The sequence below is a fragment of the Colobus angolensis genome, unplaced genomic scaffold (assembly GCF_000951035.1).
Source record: "Colobus angolensis palliatus isolate OR3802 unplaced genomic scaffold, Cang.pa_1.0 Scaffold211, whole genome shotgun sequence".
NCBI classification, from domain to species: domain Eukaryota; kingdom Metazoa; phylum Chordata; class Mammalia; order Primates; family Cercopithecidae; genus Colobus; species Colobus angolensis.
The window spans coordinates 3198740-3219246 of NW_012115278.1; the positions used below are offsets into that span (position 1 = coordinate 3198740).

General features: G+C 41.3%; 1 protein-coding gene across 1 annotated transcript in view; it reads left to right on the plus strand.

Moving 5' to 3' along the window:
* Positions 1–20507, plus strand: part of GABRG3 (gamma-aminobutyric acid (GABA) A receptor, gamma 3) — a 552051-nt gene that overhangs the window by 488512 nt on the left and 43032 nt on the right. The window contains exon 5 of the mRNA XM_011942876.1: positions 11050–11187. Coding sequence (XP_011798266.1) covers positions 11050–11187 — 138 coding nt within the window. The remainder of the gene's footprint in view (positions 1–11049; positions 11188–20507) is intronic.

Below are 20507 nucleotides of genomic sequence, written 5' to 3' on the forward strand. Positions count from 1 at the left end.
TCTGCATCCCACATACAGTCGATTTATCAAGACAGAGGAATTGCATTAGAGAAGGAGTTTAATTTTAATCCACACAGAGCCAGCTGAACAAGAGACCAAAGTTTTATTATTACTCAGATCAGCCTCTCCCAAAATTTAGAGGCCAGGGTTTTTAAAGATAGTTTAGGGGGTGGGAGTTAGGGAATGGATGCTGCTGATTAGTTGGGAATGAAATCAGTGTCCGGAATTGGTGGGTTCTTGGTCTCCCTCACTTAAAGAATGAAGCCCGGGACCCTCGCGGCTCATAAAAGCAGCATGGACCCAAAGAGTGAGCAGCAACAAGATTTATTGCAAAAAGCAAAAGAACAAAGCCTCCACAAGTGTGGAAGGGGACCCCACTAGGTTGCCAAGGCTGGCTTGGGCAGCCTGACTTTATTCCCTTATCTGGCCCTGACCCACATCCTGCTGATTGGTTCATTTTACAGAGAGCTGATTGGTCCATTTTAAAGAGAGCTGATTGGTCAGTTTTGACAGAGTGCTGATTGGTGCATTTACAATCCCTGAGCTAGACACAGAGTGCTGATTGGTGCATTTATGATCCCTTAGCTAGACATAAAAGTTCCACAAGTTCCCACCAGACTCAGGAGCCTAGCTGGCTTCATCTAGTGGATGCCTCACCTGGGCTGCAGGTGGAGCTGCCTACCAGAGTTGTGCCTGCCCTCCTCAGCCCTTGGGCAGCCAATAGGACCCAGAGTCCCTGAGCAGGGGGCCCGCCCTTCGGGGGCTTGGGCCGCGTAGAGCCCACTGGCAGAGGGAGGGCTTGGGCATGAGGGGCTGGAGGTGCTGAGCCCTGCCCTGCAGGGAGGCATAAGGCCAGGCCAGAACTCGAGTGCAGTGCCCGCCTGCTGGCACCCTCTGTAGCTGCTGACCTGGGTGCTAAGCCCCTCACTGCCCTGGGCCCGTGGCGCTCGCCGGCCGCTCCGTGTGCGGACAGCCAAGCCGGCACCATGCCTGCAGGAACTGGCGCTGGCCCGTGAACGCCTCTGCCCGCAGCCGCAGTTCCCTCCTGTGCTTCTCCCTCCACACCTCCCCGGGAGCAGAGGGAGGCAGCTCCAGCCTGGGCCAGCCCAGAGAGGGGCTTCCGCAGTGCCATGGTGGGCTGCAGGGCTCCTCAATCATGGCCAGAATGGGTGCCCAGGCCGAGGGGGCATGGAGAGCGAGGGCTGCTAGCACGTTGTCACCTCTCAATAGGGATGTGGAAACTGGTCGTCTTAGGCTGAGTCTGCTTCTGGGTGTGGGCACCGGAGGAGTGGCTGGTCCCAGTGGAGTCATCCAGGCATTTGAAATGCAAAAGTCTGAGAAGACATTTCAAAGGGCCAATCATAAGTTCCACCATAGAGATGTTATTTACAGCAGTACTTGGAGTTACAAATCTTGTGACCTCCAGACAATGGCTGGTTATCATTTAACTACACGTACGTCTTATCAGAATTCAGGCCCCTCTCACAATCCTAAACTTGTGGTCTTTTATTAGTTTCATAAAGGAAGTTTAGTTTTGGGAAAGGTTATTATCATTTAGACTATAAACGAAATTTCCCCCAAAGTTATTTTGGCCCATGCCCAGGTGAACAAAGGTAGCTTGGAGGTTAAACCCAAGATGGAGTCAGTTAGGTCATATCTGTTTCCCTATCATAATTTTTTTGCTGTTATAGTTTTTCCAAATGTGGCTTCAGAATTTATTCTCATATGTGATATAAGAATAGATCCAAATTGGTTTTTTCTCATATGGCTTCCACTGATCATAAATACCTTCTTCCTCCTAATTTAAATAACTGCCTTCATCATAAACAAATCCTAAGAGAATTTTCATCTTTCCTGTTTCTTTGATCAGTCAAGCACCAATACACAATAGGTTTAGTGTAGAGTGTTTATAATAGTTAATAACCTGTGAAAAGCTAGCCCCAGTCACTGTACTTCTCCTGGCCATTCCTGCTTGATTGTTCTTATGAATAAAATTTATCGTCAACTTTGGAAACAAAAAAAGTTAATAATCTTCTTATTGAGGTCACATGAAATTCATAATTAAACTTGGAGAGAATCACCATCTTTCTGTTGTATGTCATACAGTCTTCCTATGGTGTGTCTTTACATTTCTTTAGTCTATATTTGGCACAGTCATAACTTATGAACTTCCTCTCATAGGATTTGACTGTTTTTTGTTAAGTTTATGCCTGGGTATTTTATGATAATTTAGGAAAATATTTCTACTAGTTTATTAATTCCTTTCTGTCTTCTGGATACGTAAATATTTATTTATTTATTTATTTATTTGGAAATGGAGTCTCACTCTGTTGCCCAGGCTGGAGTGCAGTGGCACAATTTCAGCTCACTGCAACTTCTGCCTCCCGGATTCAAGAGATTCTCCAGCCTCAGCCTCCCAAGTAGCTGGGACTACAGGCACACACCACCATGACCTGCTAATTTTTGTATTTTTAGTGGAGATGATGTTTCACCATGTTGGCCGGGCTGGTCTTGAACTCCTGACCTCAAGTGACCTGCCCCCCTTGGCCTCCCAAAGCCCCGGAATTACAGGTGTGAGCCACCACTCCTGGCAACATATATTGCTTTCTAGTCTGTATGCCTCTAATTGTTTTATATATTTATTTATTTACTTTCCTAAGAGTATGTTAACTAATATATAAAATGTAATGACAAATAGTAAGGAAGGCAATGGATATTACCTTGCTTTCAATTTTAAAAGGAAAAGGAACTCTATTCTCCTATTAATTTAAGTTATTGGATCTTAGGAATATATGTACTCTCTCTCTCTCTCTGTCTCATATATATGTATATATATAAAATATCTTTTAAATTTTAGCTTAATCAGTGTTCTTAACACAAACATACACTGCATTTTATCAAATATGTTTTGCTTTCTATGGAGATGAATGTATGATGGATTATATTCATGAATTTCTACTCTCATTCTTGCATAAATCCTATTGGATCATAATGTATTAATGTATTAAAATAAATGTGCTGATGGATTCTGTTCACTATCATTTTATGTAAGATTTTACATTCATATTTTTAAGCAAGAATGCTTTTCTTGTGCATTCATTATTAGGTTGCATATCATTGTAATACTCACTATATAAAAATATAATTAGATATTTTTCTTGCATTTCCTACTCTCTGGGCTGAAATGGCACGAATAGCATCTGAATGTTAAAGGTTTGGTAGAATTCCCTGCATACCCATTGGCCTGGTGCTTTCTCATACTTGCCCTCTTTTTGCAGCCCTTATATGTTTCTTCTGTAGAACCCAAGTTGATTTGCAAGGAAATTTGAAACTATGGAAAAGGGGAGAAATACACCTGTCATAGAGAAGTAGAACTTGTAAAGTGCAATTTTTTACAGGGGAAAATGCTATGTAATTGTGCAGTACTATGTTGACTAAGGCTGATTGTGTTAGAAGATAGTTAGAAATGATTACCTTTGTGACAGATTTGACCAGCCACTGAAATTATAAATGTCTGGTCCAAAAATCATTGATATTTTTACTTAATCTATGAAGTATTAAATTTAATAAGCTGGCTAATCAGTTTTTAGTTTTCCTTTTTCAAATGCCTAACTTTGCATATTTTATTGTTATTTAAGAAAAAAGAAATGGCTTTCATATTTTTATCATAGGTTGATACGTCAGGTAATAAATGAAATTTATCAGGTTTCCAAAAGAATCTATGATTATGACTAGAATTGTGATTTCTCTGGGATGCTGTAGTGAATGTTACACTCAAACTGATAATTTGTGTATTAGACTGTATCTCATGATGTGTGTGAAAGAACTGACAGTTAAAAACAGTATCCCTTCACTTTCATGAAAACACAAGGCAACCATGAAGTTAACACAAAGTATATGTAAGGGTTAAACTCTGTCTTGTCTGTCTTCAAGTTTTCTTAATATTGGTTTCTAGGTTCAAAAATCAGGAAATGCCTTGTTTCATAGGCTTTACACAGAGGCCCTGAAGAGGGACTTCTCCATCCCAGGACCCAGGGACTGGGCCCGAACAGGTCTAGCCATCACGGTCATGCCCTGAGGGCTGACTGCAGCCACACTGCCAGCACATGAGGTCAGACAGACAGATGGAGCAGGTTAGGAATTACTTCTGCTGATATGAAGGCTGCATTTTCCTAGCCACAGGCATTTTCTTCTTTAAATGTTAGCTGACAAGTAGTATATGTTAATATCACAAAAATACACAATTGGCAGTCAGTAGAAAGGGCCAGACCAAAATAATTTCAGAATGACTAACAAATGAAATATAAAACTATCTGAGCATGTTTTGGGGAAGTATTACTTTACAAACATAAATATAGAAATTAATGATGAATTTAATGTAAGAATGTTAAAATTCAGTATGTTGAACATCCAACAAAAAATACCAAGAGAGGAAACAAATGGGACAGGAGGTCTTTTCTAATGATTCAAAATTATCCACAAAAAAGCTGCTGTGTCCCTCCAGCGCCGCTTTGGAAGGGCCCTTGCAAGCAAGGGCTGTGTGGTCCCAGCTTCATTAGCTTAGTGGCATGTCAATCTCTGATCAAAAGCATTCACGACCTTGATTTGGGGATCTGGAAGCTTTCTCAAGAGTAGGAAGTGTTTTATAAAAAGCCCTGCAAAGAACAAAAGTATTTCTATCAAGTCTTGGAGAAAACTATGGAAGACAGACTGTTTTTTAAATGATTGATGATTCTTAATGTTGTTTTGAAGCATTACCTGTATTTCCATAAAGGTCAAGACGATAAACAGTTTGGAAACGATCACCTCTCTACTCTTGAGAAAAGTGGATTTATAAAAAGGGTGGCTGGCAAGGCGCAGTGGTTCACGCCTGTAATCCCAGCACTTTGGGAGGCTGAGGCGAGTGGATCATGAGGTCAGGAGTTCAAGACCAGCCTGACCAACATGGTGAAACCCCGTCTCTACTAAAAATACAAGCATTAGCCAGGCATGGTGGCAGGCGTCTGTAATCCCAGTTACTCAGGAGGCTGAGGCAGGAGAATCGCTTGAACCTGGAAGGCGGAGGTTGCAGTGAGCTGAGATCGCACCACTGCACTCCAGCCTGGGCTACACAGTGAGACTCTGTCTCAAAAAAAAAATCTTTCTAAGTTGAGGAACTTGAATTTGGGTAACATGACAATCAGAAGAACAGATGGAGAGCAGTGTTGTGCAGAGGGTGAGGGGATGGACACTGGAGTCATACATCCTAACCTGATACTCTACCTCTTCATTATGTACATTGTTCAGTGTCTCAGTGCCTCAGCTTTGTTATCTGTAAAGTAGGGACAGTCATGTCTATGTCATTAGAATTGTTGTGAGACTTACTATATAGAAAGCCCTTGGAACAGTTCGTAGACTATAGTTACGGTTGTATGGACAGTGATATGATCATGATGACCGTGATGATGATGGTGATGATTGTGATGATGATGGTGATGGTGATGATAGTAGTGGTGATGGTGATGATGATATTGTTGGTGATGGTAATAGTGGCTATGATGATAGTAATGGTGGTGGTGGTGATGGTGATGATGGTAATGATGATTGTGATGGTGATGGTGATGATGTTGGTGGTGATGGTGATGATGATGGTGATAGTAATAATGGTAGTGGTGATGGTGATGATGATATTGTTGATGATGGTAGTCATGATGATGGTGATAGTGGTGATGATGATGATGATGATAGTAACGGTAGTGGTGGTGATGGTGATGATGGTAATGATGATTGTGATGGTGATGATGTTGGTGATAGTAATAATGGTAGTGGTGGTGATGATGGTATTGATGATTGTGATGGTGACAATGATGGTGATAGTAATGGTGGTGATGGTGATGATGGTAATGACGATTATGATGGTGATGGTGATGATGGTAATGACGATTATGATAGTGATGGTGATGATGGTACTGATGATTGTGATGGTGATGATGATGGTGGTGGTGATAATGTTAATAGTGATGTGGTGGTGGTGAGTATAGTGATGATGACAGTGATGATGGCAAAGGTAGGAAGGAGTAGAGGCAAGGAATTCAAGGAAATATCATGGCTGAGTATTGGATGACCACTACATTGACCAGGCTCAAAGATTAAAATAAGAATATAAAAGCAACAACAACAACAACCACAAAAAACCAGCAAAGAATTCAGTGGCTACTACAGCAAATACATAATCTATAAAATTAGTCCAGGAGAGTCACTTAGCAAATAAGTGGCAAGAAGAGAAACAACAGAAAAAGGGACAACAACAAACTCTGGAGTGGAGGAAGGTATCTGGTATCAGAGTTGTTCCAATATGTTGTCTAAAAGCAACAAAAAAATCACCAAACCTTAAAAGAACAGAAAAACATGACACACACAAAGGAAAAAGCTATTAGTAGAAATTATCATCGAAGAATTCTAGATATTGGATGTGTCAGACAAATACTTTAAAAATATGTGTAAAGAACTTACGGAAATCATGCCTAAAAAAAACAAAGGAAAGTATGACAGCTAGATATCACCAAATAGACAATATCAGTGAAAAGGTAGAAATTGTTGAAAAAGAACCCAGTAGAAATGCTAGAGTTGAAAAGTACAATTACTGCAATAAAAATAATCACTGGGTCGGCATAATAACAGATCTGAGTATAAAGAAGAAAGGATCAGCAAAGTTGAAGATAAACCAATGGAGATTATCAAGTGAGTGGAATAAAATAAAAAATGAATGAAGAAAAATATAGAGAAATGAATATACCTGTGACACATCATGAAGAATACCAACAAACACATAATGGGAATCTGAGAGGAGAAAAGAGAAACGGGGACAAAATTACCTGAAAAAATAGTGGCCAAAAATTTGACAAAAACAATTCATTTATACATCTAAGAATGTCAACAAACCCCAACAAACTTAATGAGATTGACATCTATACACATCATAGTGAAACTAACAATGTTAAAGACAAAGAGAACATTTTGAAAACAGCAAGAGAAAAGCAGTATTTACTTACAGGTGAATCACAGTATGATTAGCAGCAGATTTCTAATGAGAAATCATGGAAGCCATTAAGAATATTAGATCACACCTTCAGAGTGTTGAAAGAAATGACTGTCAACAAATAATTATATTCCTAGCAAAATTATCCTCAAAAACAAAGAAGGAAAAATCAAAAGACAAGTCACATCCACACAAAAACTTGCACCTGTATGTTGATAGCAAAGCTTTATTCATAAATGCCCAAACTTAGAAGCAACCAAGATGGCTTTCAGTAGGTGAATTGATAAATAAAATGTAATACATCTAGATAATGGAATATTATTCAGCAAATGAAATGAGCTATTAAGCCAGGAAGACAGGGAAAAACTTAAAGGCACATTACTAATAAGCAAACCTGAAATAGCTACATGCTATATGAGTCAACCTTAAGACACTCTAGAAAAGAAAAACCATGGAGACAGTAAAAGGATCAGTAGTTGCTAAGGAGAAGGATGGCAGGGAGGGATGAATAGGTGGAGCACAGGGGATTTGTAGGGCAGGAAAGATACTCTGTACAATACCGTAGTTGTGGATACAGGTCATTATACATTTATCCAAACCCATAGAACATACAACACCGAAAGTGAACCCTAAGGTAAACTATGGACTCTTAGTAATAACAACATAATTAATCAGTTGTAACCAATGTACCATTCTGCAGCAGGATATTGATAATGAAGGAGGCTGTGCATGTGTGGGGCAGGGGGTATACAGGAAATCTCTGAACTTTCCACTCAGTTTTGCTGTAAACCTAGAAGTACACTCAAAAATAAATTCTATTAAAAAGAAAACGAAGCTGGGCACAGTGGCTCACACCTGTAATCCCAGCACTTTGGAAGGCCAAGGCGGACAGATCACAAGGTCAGGAAATCAGGACCATCCTGGCTAACATGGTGAAATCCCATCTCTACTAAAAATACCAAAAAAACAAAACAAAACAAAACAAAAAAACAGCCAGGCGTGGTGGCAGCCACCTGTAGTCCCTGCTACTTGGGAGGCTGAAGCAGGAGAATGCTGTGAACCCAGGAGGCGGAGGTTGCAATGAGCTGAGATTGTGCCACTGCACTCCAGCCTGGGCGGCAGAGCGAGACTCCATCTCAAAAAAATGAAAGAAAAAAGAAAAAGAAAAGAAAGGAATTCTGGAGACGGATGCTGGTGGTGGTTGCACACCATTGTGAATGTACTTTATGCCACCAAATTGTGTCCTCAAAAATGATTCAAATGATACACTTTACATTATGTATATACAACTACAATAAAAAAATGCCAGTCGCTGCAAAAGGAAAGATGAACCACAGAAAGGGAGAAAATATTTTAAAATATGTATCTGATAAAGGACTTGTACCCAAAATATACAAATAACTCTTAAAACTCAACAATATGAAAACCACCCAATTAAGAAATCAGCGAAAGATCTGAACAAACATCTCACCAAAGAAAACATACATATGGCCAATAAAAGTATGAGAATATGCTCAGTATTATCAGTCATTGGAGAAATACAAATCCAAACAATGGTGAAATGCCACGTCACACCTGCTGCAATTGTTATCACTGAAAAGACAGTAACTAACACGTGTTGCAGAGGATATGGAGAAATTGAAACCCTGGTACATTGCTATAGGATTTTAAGTTCCAGCCACTTTGGAAGACAATCTGGCAGTTCCTCAACATGTTAAATGTAGTTCCCCAGACTCAACAATTCCACTCCTAGGTGTATAACCAAGAGAACTGAAAACATGTATCAACACAAAACCCTGTACACAAATGCCCATAACAACATTCATAATCATGAAAAAATGGACTCAACCAAAAGGTCTACCAACTGATTAATGGATAAGCAAAGTATGGTACATCTACAATGAAATATTATTTGGCAATAAATAAGAATGGAGGGCCAGGGGCAGTGGCTCATGCCTGTAATCCCAGCACTTTGGGAGGCCGAGGCAGGTGGATCACGAGGTCAGGAGATCGAGACCATCCTGGCTAACGCAGTGAAACCCCGTCTCGGCTAAAAATACAAAAAATTCGCTGAGTTTCGTCGTGGGTGCCTGTGGTCCCAGCTACTCGGGAGGCTGAGGCAGGAGAATGGCGTGAACCCGGGAGGCGGAGCTTGCAGTGAGCCTCCAGCCTGGGCGACAGAGCGAGACTCTGTCTCAAGAGAAAAAAAAAATGAATGAAGTACTGATATGTGCTACGATAGGAGTGAACCTTGAACACATTATACTAAGTGAAATAAGCTATTTACAGAAGCTCACATATCATATGATTCCATTTATATAAAATGTCCAGAATAGACCAAACTGGAGTGACAGACAACATAAGTGACTGCCTATAGGACTAGGTGAGGTGGGTGGTGGGTGTGGGGAGGAAAAGGGGGGAAAGGGGAGTGACCACGACTTGGTCAGGTGGTTCATTTTGGTGATGAAAATATTCTAAAATTAGATTAGGGTGATGGTTCCACCATTCAGAGAATATGTGATGACCCTCTGATTTGGGCACGTTGAATGTGTGAATTTATGTATGTGCATTATATCTCAAATAAAGGTGATTTAAAAACCAAGTTAAAAAGGAAGAATTATAGCATAGAGCACCTTTCGTAATTATGACAGCCTAATGGGGATAGAAAGCAATTGGGACATGGCCAGTGGCCAAGTACAGTGTTTGATTCCTTCATAGAAATGCTTCAGACTGGCTCTGGGTCCCTTGAGCGTAACATTTTCAAGTGCAAGGAGAGCATGTGTCCCTGCTGTGTTGACAATAATTTCACCGGGCAACCCACAATCAGAAAGCGGGGCATGCCTGGGCTTTATTTTAGTCTTTCAATGATGGAGCCAAGCCAGCAACGTCAGGCAAAGAGGGAAAAAACTCAAGAAGGCAGATTGCCTTTAAGAATTTTGCAAACTGATTTAAATGTTTAATCAGCACATTTCAACCACTTTATTAATATGTTTGCATACATATGTGTGCACTAAGGCAGGGCTTTTAGTATTCAGGATAACTCATCAAGATGGTGCATCCATTTCTTCCAGAGTCATGCCATCAGTGTCTGTATGAATCAGTGAAGGCAGAGAACGCTAATGCTGTCACGTGTTGCCGATGACACAAGGCCTAGACCCATTCTTGAGAGTAGGGCACGCCCTGTGGGGCAGACACAGCTGCAGAGCCTGCAGATCAGGCAGGAAAAAGAGGGCAGGTGCACCAGGCCATAGAGCTGCAGCAGAGAGGGGATGGTGTTGTCCCAGGCATGGTTCAGAAGTGGGGAATTCAGGAGTACAGATGCAGGCAGAAAAGCAGGCATCTGGCAGATATCCAGCTCTGGCTCAGGGAGCCAGGGAGCCCTGTTGACAGCGCCCACAGGGCGAGACAGAGCACCTGCCTGATGTCATGATCTAGGCAGTCACCAACCTGGGCCCCAGGCAGCAGAAACGCCAGGCTTACCCTTCCTGGAGTAATTAACCACGTAAGAAAGGGTCCCTGACGCAGGTCAATATTCACCTGTCAAAGCTGGAGACTGATAGGAGAAAGGGTCTATCGAATTCTGGAGTGATTCCCTTACTGAGTTCCTCTTTCCTGAGATCTGGACGGAACACATTCTGGGGGAGGGGTGGAAGGTGTATGGGCATGGGCCGTGTAGTTAGATCTGCATGGCGAGGACTCAGAGTCTGGGAGCCATTGACAAGCACCTCCACTCCTTGAAGGCCGACGGCAGCTGCGGCTCTCCAAGGTTAAAGAAACGGAGACACCGCCCCCTGTGTGTTGTCAGCGGCCAGGCCTATGTGGTGGAGCGCCTGGCCGTCCGGGAAAATCTGCGGTGGGATTAGGCGGCGTTCGGCCGTTCATTTTTCCAGGTTCTGTGTCTTGGAGGAAAACTGAGAGAGCACGTATGGCCTAAAAGTTTAACTCCTATTCATTGATCAGAATTATAATTTTCACTTTAATGATTTATAAATGTGTACCTTCAAGCACTAATGTTTGCTCTGTATTTTTAGATGGCTATCCCAAAGAAGAAATGATTTATAGATGGAGAAAAAATTCAGTGGAGGCGGCTGACCAGAAATCATGGCGGCTTTATCAGTTTGACTTCATGGGCCTCAGAAACACCACAGAAATCGTGACAACGTCTGCAGGTAGGAATTTACTGAAAGAGGCACAGCTCTCCAAATTCAGCGAGGCCTAAGGCCATATGTAGCCATATCCTTAATGTCCCGGCCTTTCGGGTAACCAGGACACATTAGTGATACTGGAGACAAAACAAGTGACTCAAAGTGAAACTGTGTTTTAATGTTTTAATTGGTATGGGAGAGGGATGATTAGAATTAATTCCTATTTTTGAATCCAGGCTGTGTTTGCATAATGTCTATAAACCTAGCTATAAACTTAACCTAACTCACTACTGACCATATTTACACAAACTGATTTTACTGAAGGGGAGAATTCTGCAAATTTCCATGTACAAGAAGAATCAGATATTATTGAGAATCCACACATAAAAGAAGCTGGTTTGACATGTCCTTGGAGTTTCAATTCTTTTTATTTACTCTAAGTTTTATCTTTAACTCTGAGCTTCTTTTTCAATGATTGAGCGCAGTAATTACCTACCAATCTGATTTTATGAAGTGATTATTACATGCATATTCAAAATCCTGCAATTAAATAAAAAGAGTTCTTCTGCCTATGAATATATGTGAATGTGTTTTGTTTTGCTTTTTGTCTTATGTCTTATGTTGTTGTTTTCTGGTTTGGGTATTTCATTATTCCTAGGGTCTACTTTTTCACAACTGATTTTCCTTTGGCAGGGTGTGGGGTGCCGATGGGGGGAGAGTCAGCTTTTCTACTGGTATTATTTGTTAGTATGAAGAATTTGTTGGCTCTTAAAATTATCTAATAATTTATTTTATTGGTGAGTAGATTAAGATGCCAGTTTTGAGAATTAATGGTAAATATCTTTAAAGCCCAGTCTTAATTCTTGGTACCACTGTAAAATAGAGAGTTATTGACACATCAAGAAAAGTCCTGAAAAAGTTACCTGATTAAGGGAGAAAAGCAAAAGATTCTCTATGGGTGTCATGGTGGAAAATTTGAGAAATGGGATCTGTGTTTAAATGTTAAACAATGATAATGTTAAATAATGGAACACCACAATTTATGTAAATGAACTGCGGAGGCAGTGCAAAGGAAAATGTTTTGGGATGCTTGCTGCCAATTAAGAGGCACCTACCTTGGTCATGTAATTCCCTGTCTTAAAGGCGGCAATGCACCAGCAGACCTTTGGGGTCTAAGGCTGCCTGAAGGGAGTTACCAAGCAGCAGGGAGGACTGCTCTAGCATTTACATCCCAAAAGTCACTGCTTCTCCTTTCCTGGTGTTCTCAAAACAAAAGGAAATGCAAAGTTAAGCTGAACCCAACTAACCAGGGGATTTTGAAATTGATTGCAAGCAAATACTAGCTCAGAAAAGTGACAAATAGAAGGAGATAACAGATTTGAGGCAACAGTCTGAGCAATTCTTTTGCTAGGTGTGACTGTGGCTCTTAAAGAAATTATAATCGATCTCTAAAGTCAAATTTTTAGTAAATTTTACAACCATATTCGATCTTCTGTATAATTACACTTGTAAGGAAAATGTCCTTTGGATAATAAAAAACATTCCCATTTCATATGCTCGTGAGGGACGCATGGTAGCTGGAGCCCACAAGCATGAGAAGTCATGCTCTGCCTGCAACTGGGGTGTGTTGTTGGGTGTTTTCAGGCCATATCTAGCATCAATTCAGGTGTCAACAGTTCACTGTTTAATGAATATTCATGAAACACCATTGCTTGCTAAATGTGATTGACATTTTCACAATGTGGAGGATCACCCATGGGGCTGTGATGGCATTTGAAAGGATCCCTGTCAGATACATGCCTTTTTATAGGCAAATGTTATTCCTTGTTTCTCCATCTCCTAACTCAAACTTATGACTATGGCAATAACACACTTACTTACATAATCCCTTTCTTCCAAGAAAACGAAAGCATTTGCAACACTGTCTACTTGGTTCTCACAAGTCGTTGTAAAGTTTGAAAAGGATGGATATGATTGTGCCAAGTTTTCAAGCTTATGTAAATAATTCTACTAGGGAAGTTATTTGTGAAATGGAAACACTTTGGGAAACCTCAGAATCAGGAGAACGAGATGTGAAGCCTGCAGGTGCATTGCCAAGTCCAGGCCCTGGGAGGTGGTCTGTGTCTATTATTGCCTCCCACCATCCTCTCACTGTGGCTACTGTGGCCCGCCGTGCTTTGGGCACAGCCCTAAACATCTGCATTTATTTGACTGGACTCACTTTTCTCTGTTGGGATAACGTGAATATCAAAAATATTATTTATGACATTCTGAGACTTGAATGTAATATATTAAATATGTTTATTTAAAATGCACAAAGACTGTTCAAAAACATTAGTCACTGAATTAGTTTCCTGGAGCTGCTTTCACAGTTCTACCAACTGTGGCTCAAACAACAGAAACATGTTGTCTCTCAGTTCTGGAGGCTGGAAGTCTAAAATCAAGATGGCAGGCTTGGCATCTTCCGAGTGCCGTGAGGGAAGGATCTGCTCCAGGCCTCTCTCGTTGGCTTGCAGGTAGTAGTCTCTCCATGTCCTTCTAATGTGCAGCGAATTCAAGAAGTGAATTCTGTTCTATTGTCTTCTCCCTGGAGGTGTCGATCTCTGTGTCTGCATTTCCTCTTTCTATAGAAACACCAGTCATGCTGGATTAGCCCTGCCTTCATGACCTCAACTTAACCATTTTCAAAGGCTCTATTTCCAAATAAGGTCATGTTCACAGTACTGTGGGTAAGGACTCTAACATCTTTGGGTGAATGCAATTTAACCCATGGCAGTAATGAAGAAAGTTTAGCACATTATGAAGAGCAGCATTTCAATTGCATTGGGAAATGAGATGTTCTCTTTGTCCCAGACACACCCGTTTTACTTGGACTTCCTAGTAAGTCCAAGACTTACTTCTTGGACTTCTGACTGGCACAACGGTGTGCTTTGTTAGGTTACTGATGGTCTTGAACAGTCTCTGTGCAGTCTTTGTGCCTTCCTCGACTATCCTCCAAGGACAGTTGCAGCTGACCTTTCCTTTGCACTAGCCAGAGGCCACCGTGCATTATAAAAATCAGACACTTGTTTTTTCTTTTTTTTTTTTTTTTGAGACGGAGTTTCACTCTTGCTACCCAGGCTGGAGTGCAACGGCACGATCTCGGCTCACGGCAACCACCACCTCCCAGGTTCAAGCGATTCTCCTGCCTCAGCCTCTCAAGTAGCTGGGACTACAGGCTCCTGCCACCACGCCCGGCTAATTTTTTGTATTTTTAGTAGAGACAAGGTTTCACCATGTTGGCCAGGCTGATCTCGAGCTCCTGACCTCAGGTGATCCACCCTTCTGGGTCTCCCAAACTGCTGAGATTACAGGTGTGAGCCACTGTGCCCAGCAAATCAAACTTTTTGTTATCTCTTCTATATTTCTATATCTATGTACCAATGGCAATAAGAAGTAAACCTCTTACTTTTTTTGTTCTAGTAATTTAAAATATCTGTAGGCATACCATCACTGAGAATAACCTGCAGCGATTTCAAGGAAGTATACCTTGGAATTATCGGAAACAGGCTGATGGTAAAACGTTCAGCTTTGGTTTTCAATAAATGTTGTTAATTAAAAAGAAGCTCAATATATATGGATATGCATACATGTATGAGTGGATATACACACATATATTTCCTGCGCTGTCAGCTGAGAAGTCCTAGGAGCAACAACACTGCAGGAGCAATAAGTACCCTTAGTGCCCAGATCTTGGCTTCTAATATCATTCTCCAATTAAAGGAACCAGGGCTCCTTGGAAAAGTGGCAGATTGTGAGGCTGCAGCAGGGAATATACAAGATGAGCCTAGAGAATCTTGCAGTTCCAGAAACTAAGACATGCTAACCACTCACCTCGCACCCACCCACCTACACACAAAATCATGGGGCCATATCAACAGATGCCAACTAAAAGATATTACAATGGCCAAAGCCAAAAATGTGAGCAGCAAGATAAATACGGTAGTATAGGATTATAACCCAAGAAAAAAAATCAATATCCATGAGGCCACACTGATGCAAATAAATGAATAAATACATACATACCTACATGGGAGAACCCAGACAAATCCCCCATGCAGAATTTCACATGATTTATGTAGATGTTATTCCCTCAAGGAGGCAGGGCATAGCTCCCACTCTTTAATTGTGGGCTGTACCCGGTGACTTTCTTCCAAAGAGCACAGGAGGAGACAAAGGAAGAGGATGCACAGGGGATACGTCTGGTGAACACCACTCGGCCAGGTGACCAGTGAACATGGTCAGTGATTATACATGGTGATCCTGTGTACCCTGCATATGATGCGATGAAAATCCACTTTACGAGTCTGGAAAGAAGGTGGCTATGGAAAGTTATCCTCTTGGGTTGGTGCATCAGTGAGTCAATAATTAAAATACCTATGAGCCATTATCTCAGAGAGAAAGGAAGGAAAGATAAATGGACTCTATACTCCAGACATTTTCTGAATTTCAAAACTGTGAAAAGAAGAAAGTGAAGAAAACAAGGAGAAAGGGTCTGAAAAGTAGACTCTGTCAGGGAGGGCAAGATGAGGAAAGCGCACCACTGAGGATGCACCAGGAAGGGGGGTCGTGGTGAACATGCCACTGGAGCTAGAGCCCCTGGAGTTATCTGTACAGCAAGTGCAAAAGAGACTAGAGAGCCTGTCAAACTACAGCTCAGCCTTCAGTCATCCCAGCCCCTGATGGTATCAAGGTGATTACTCCCAATCTTTGGCCTGGAAAAGAGAATGAAGAGCACCCCCTTGAAGGATAATAAAATTTTATTTTTTACAGATTTTCATACAAAAAGTGCACTGTGGCCAAATGATCAAAACCCAAAAATAACACAGGTATCTGACTTTTTACCAGAAATCATGGCAACCAGAAGCCAGTGGAATTCCAAATGTGAAAAGAAGCAGAGAATATTCTATTAAAAAAGCCAATAAAAATAATGGTGAACTAATGATGTGTTCGGGCTAAAGAAAAACAAGAAGAGAGAAAGAGATGGACTCTATGATCTCTAGCAAGCTGCTTCTCTCCCTTGTGTAAAACCTTTATGACATTTGCAGGTTAATCCGTATCTTTGCCATATAAAGGCTGCCCGTAATGCCCATTTGAACCTGAGTCCAGTTGTCTAAAATAATTTGGGTAGAATGCGCGGCGCTTTTTCCTCACCCACAGCAGGTTTGTAAGATAGGACTGGAAATATGAAGGCTGCTTTGCAATGGGCATATACCTACGGCAAGCTGAGGGGCGCTCAGGTCAGGCTCAGAGCACGCTTAGAAGCGGCTTTGTAGTGGAAGTGATCCTAGCAAAGGCTCCCTGACGTCACAGGAAGAGATGAAGGAAGCAGCCTGGGGCTTCTTTGCACTGGGAGCTTTCCCTCTGGTGCCTGGTTGATTACAGCACCATGAAGAGGCTCCCCCAGAGACTAGTTACTATGGTCCAAACAGTCAGGAGAAAGGCTGCTCTCCCATGGCTGTGGCAAAAGCCACACGGCTTGATGTGGACATCTGATGTTTTGGAAGTTGATTCAGTCTTTATGTGTAGAAGCTTCTCTAAGTAATTCTCCAAACTCCAAAAAATGATTCTCTATATAAAGTTTTTGATATTGTGTGTTTAATATTCCAGCTAATTAAAAAATACATATATTTCCTCCGGCAGTGCCCACTGGGAGGGAGGGAGCGCAGAGGGCAGGAGCTCCAGTGCTAGAGTCAGACCACACTCTGCTTGAAGGAATCTGCACCACTTACCTGCTCTGTGACCTTGGGCAATTCCTCTGACCCATCCATGCACTTCCCTCATAAGTGAGAGGGAAACTGCCTCCTCCTTTATATGAGTATTGTGAATTTCAGTGAATGAATGCATGCCGAGTACATAATTGCCAGTATAGATATACAAATATTGCCTATTATTATTGACTCAATGTCGTTCCTGTGAGGGAGAATTGAGAGATGTACGCATTGTCTTTCTTCAGTAATCATCCACTAAGTCAGCTGCCAGCATTGTATTCAATGACACGTGCTCCAGCAGGATGCTATAGTGAGATTTACATCTTGAATGCAAATAGGAATATATGTTTAAATAGCTCTTGTAGAAGAAACTCAAAAAGTGGTTTCTTCTTGGCTTTTTGTCATATTTTTCTGAATGCAATCTGGGTAATGTATCAGTCTGGGTTTGAAAGTCATAATTTTAAAAATAGCGTCAGTATCTTTGTTCACAAGATTGAGTGAAAAATCTTTCACACCCGCTGTGAGTCATCCTCCATCTCTAATTCAGACAGGAAATGCAGAGAAAACCTCTTCTTGGTCTAATGAACTGCTCGTCTGCTAAGAAAATTGAAATCCTGTGATACAAATCATATCTGAATATGTCTGTTCTTTGAAAATCAGATTTAATTAATTACTCCTTCCATGGCACCTGAATAAATTATAGCATTTAATATATGATGACAGTAATATGTCTGCATAAGAGCATTTTATGGTTTCCATTTGGCTCTCGCTTTTCTACTTTGAGCAAGGTAGGACATGGGCCAATATCTTTATTTATAGATGAGGAACCAGTCTCAGCAAGATCTCGGGCATGGCCCTCAGTGGTACACCCAATATGTGCTGTAGCTAGCATCAGACCCTCTCATTCTGAGGCCAGTGGCTTTTCCACGATGTCAGTGCCACAAAGAGTTAACTTGACTTCCGGTATCTGACCCCTGGTTTCCAGAACATTTTATTTACCTACCCAGTGTTGGACTGTATATACCAAACAATATATCCCCTGGCGTGGATGTTATTTTATATCATTTTTCCACTGTAGAATTATATTACTGCTTCCAATATTTGGTCGGAAGGAAAGTCTTAAATCTGTATCATGACATAAGCGAGTATGATGATATAAAATTATAAAAGTACATTCTTGTTGAGATTTAGGGCTCTGGAAAGTATTTCTCTGGAATGTCGCCACGCTTAAGATGCTCAGGAACACTCATTGTTTTACATGCTTTTTTCATGATACTACAACCCTTTAAGGTAGCTAGGCCACTATCCCATGACACAAATGACAATCTGAATCTTAAAAGTATCTTTGTTCACGAAATGCGAGGGTGAGCCATCCTATAGCCTCGAGATAGCTGTAGAGCACAGCACTCTAGGAGAACCCTGCGCTGGATAAAAGCCAGACAACCCTTGACACCTGAGCTGAAGCTCCTGGAGCACTTGTTCCTGCCCACATCCTAGCAAGCGCTCGCGCCACACTCCCATACCCTCCCAGCCCACCTGGATAACTTAGTAGTCCCTGGGCTTTTAAGCATTGATGTCATTCCTCCAGGAGGCCATTTTCAGGAGCTGCTCCCACGCCCCTCAAAGCCCAGGACAGGTTGACAGCCATTTACTTCCAGAATGCCCTGACTTTGCCCCATGGTGACATTTACCACATAGCATCATACCGTGATTGTAACCAAGGAGGACCTGGAAGACAGAGGTTGAGAATATGATGCTGGAGCCATCCTACCTGGGTTTAAATTCCAGGCCTGCACTCAGAAGATATGTCGTCTTGGATGCACTGTCTTACTTCTGAGACTCAGTTTCCTCATCTGCAAAATGGGCAGGACAATTCTCGTGCTGGCCTCAGAGATAAGGACCTTGTGAGGATTAACGAGCTTGAAAGCAGACAGCCGCCATTGTCTGGCATTCATTTTACACCCTTCCCAATGAATCCACCTGTTGGTATCCCAGGGAGCTAGCAAAGTAATTAGCTCAAAGAAAGTACGTGAATGTTTGGAAGAGAAAATAACCCTTAATTTGTTTAGCAAATGAGTCTAAAGGATAAATATATCCCTTTGCAAACATTTAGTTGTCATCTTAGAAAAATTAATACGGAAGCATTAAGGAGATATAGGAGTGAAGATATTGTTTTGATATTTTAGTAGCTACATTTCACTCCTGTTTGTATTAATAGTTTCATTGTTTAAATTTATCCAACAAGGGACTTTTTAAATTTTTTTTATTATACTTTAAGTTCTGGGATACATGTGCAGAACGTGCAGGTTTGTTACATAGGTATACACGTGCTATGGTGGTTCGCTGCACCCATCAACCTGCCATCTACGTTAGGTATTTCTCCGAGTGCCATCCATCCTCCATCCACCCACCCCCTACAGGCTCTGGTGTGTGATGTTCCCCGCCCTGTGTCCATGTGTTCTCATTGTTCAGCTCCCACTTATGAGTGAGAACATGCGGTGTTTGGTTTTCTGTTCTTATGCTAGTTTGCTGAGAATAATGGTTTCCAGCTTCATCCATGTCCCTGCAAAGGACATGAACTCATCATTTTTTATGACTGCATAGTATTCCATGGTGTCTATGTGCCACATTTTCTTTATCCAGTCTATCATTGATGGGCCTTTGGGTTGGTTTCAGGTCTTTGCTATTGTGAATTGTGCTACTACAAATGTACGTGTGCAAGTGTCTTTATAGTAGAATGATTTATAATCCTTTGGGCATATACCCAGTTATGGGATTGCTGGGTCAAATGGTATTTCTGGTTCTGGATCCTTGAGGAATCATCACAGCCTTCCACAATGGTTGAACTAATTTACACTCCCACCAACAGTGTAAAAGCTTTCCTATTTTTCCACATGCTCTCCAGCATCTGTTGTTTCCTGACTTCTTAAGGATTGCTATTCTAACTGACATAAGAGGGTATCTCATTGTGGTTTTGATTTGTATTTCTCTAATGACCAGTGATGATGAGCTTTTTTTTCATATATTTGTTGGCTGCATAAATGTCTTCTTTTGAGAAGTGTCTGCTAATATCCTTCGCCCACTTTTTGATGGGGTTGTTTGGTTCTTTTTTTCCTGTAAATTTGTTTAAGTTCGTTGTGGATTCTGGATGTTAGCCCTTTGTCCGATGGATAGATTGTAAAAATTTTCTCCCATTCTGTAGGCTGCCTGTTCACTCTGATGATAGTTTCTTTTGCTGTGCAGAAGTTCTTTAATTTAATTACATCCCATTTGTCTATTTTGGCTTTTGTTGCCATTGCTTTTGGTGTTTTGGTCATGAAGTCCTTGCCCACGCCTGAATGGTATTGCCTAGGTTTTCTCCTAGGGTTTCTAATGGTTTTAGGTCTTACGTTTAAGTCTTTAATGTGTCTTGAGTGAACTTTTGTATAAGGTATAAGGAAGGGGTCTATTTTCAGTTTTCTGCATATGGCTAGCCAGTTTTCCCAACACCATTTATGTACTTTTCAGATAAGCCTAGTTTTGCCATATGGATACAAATATATGAACCAAAATTTTTGAAAGGGGCAGAGCAGATTGATTTTAGTTGGTTGATAT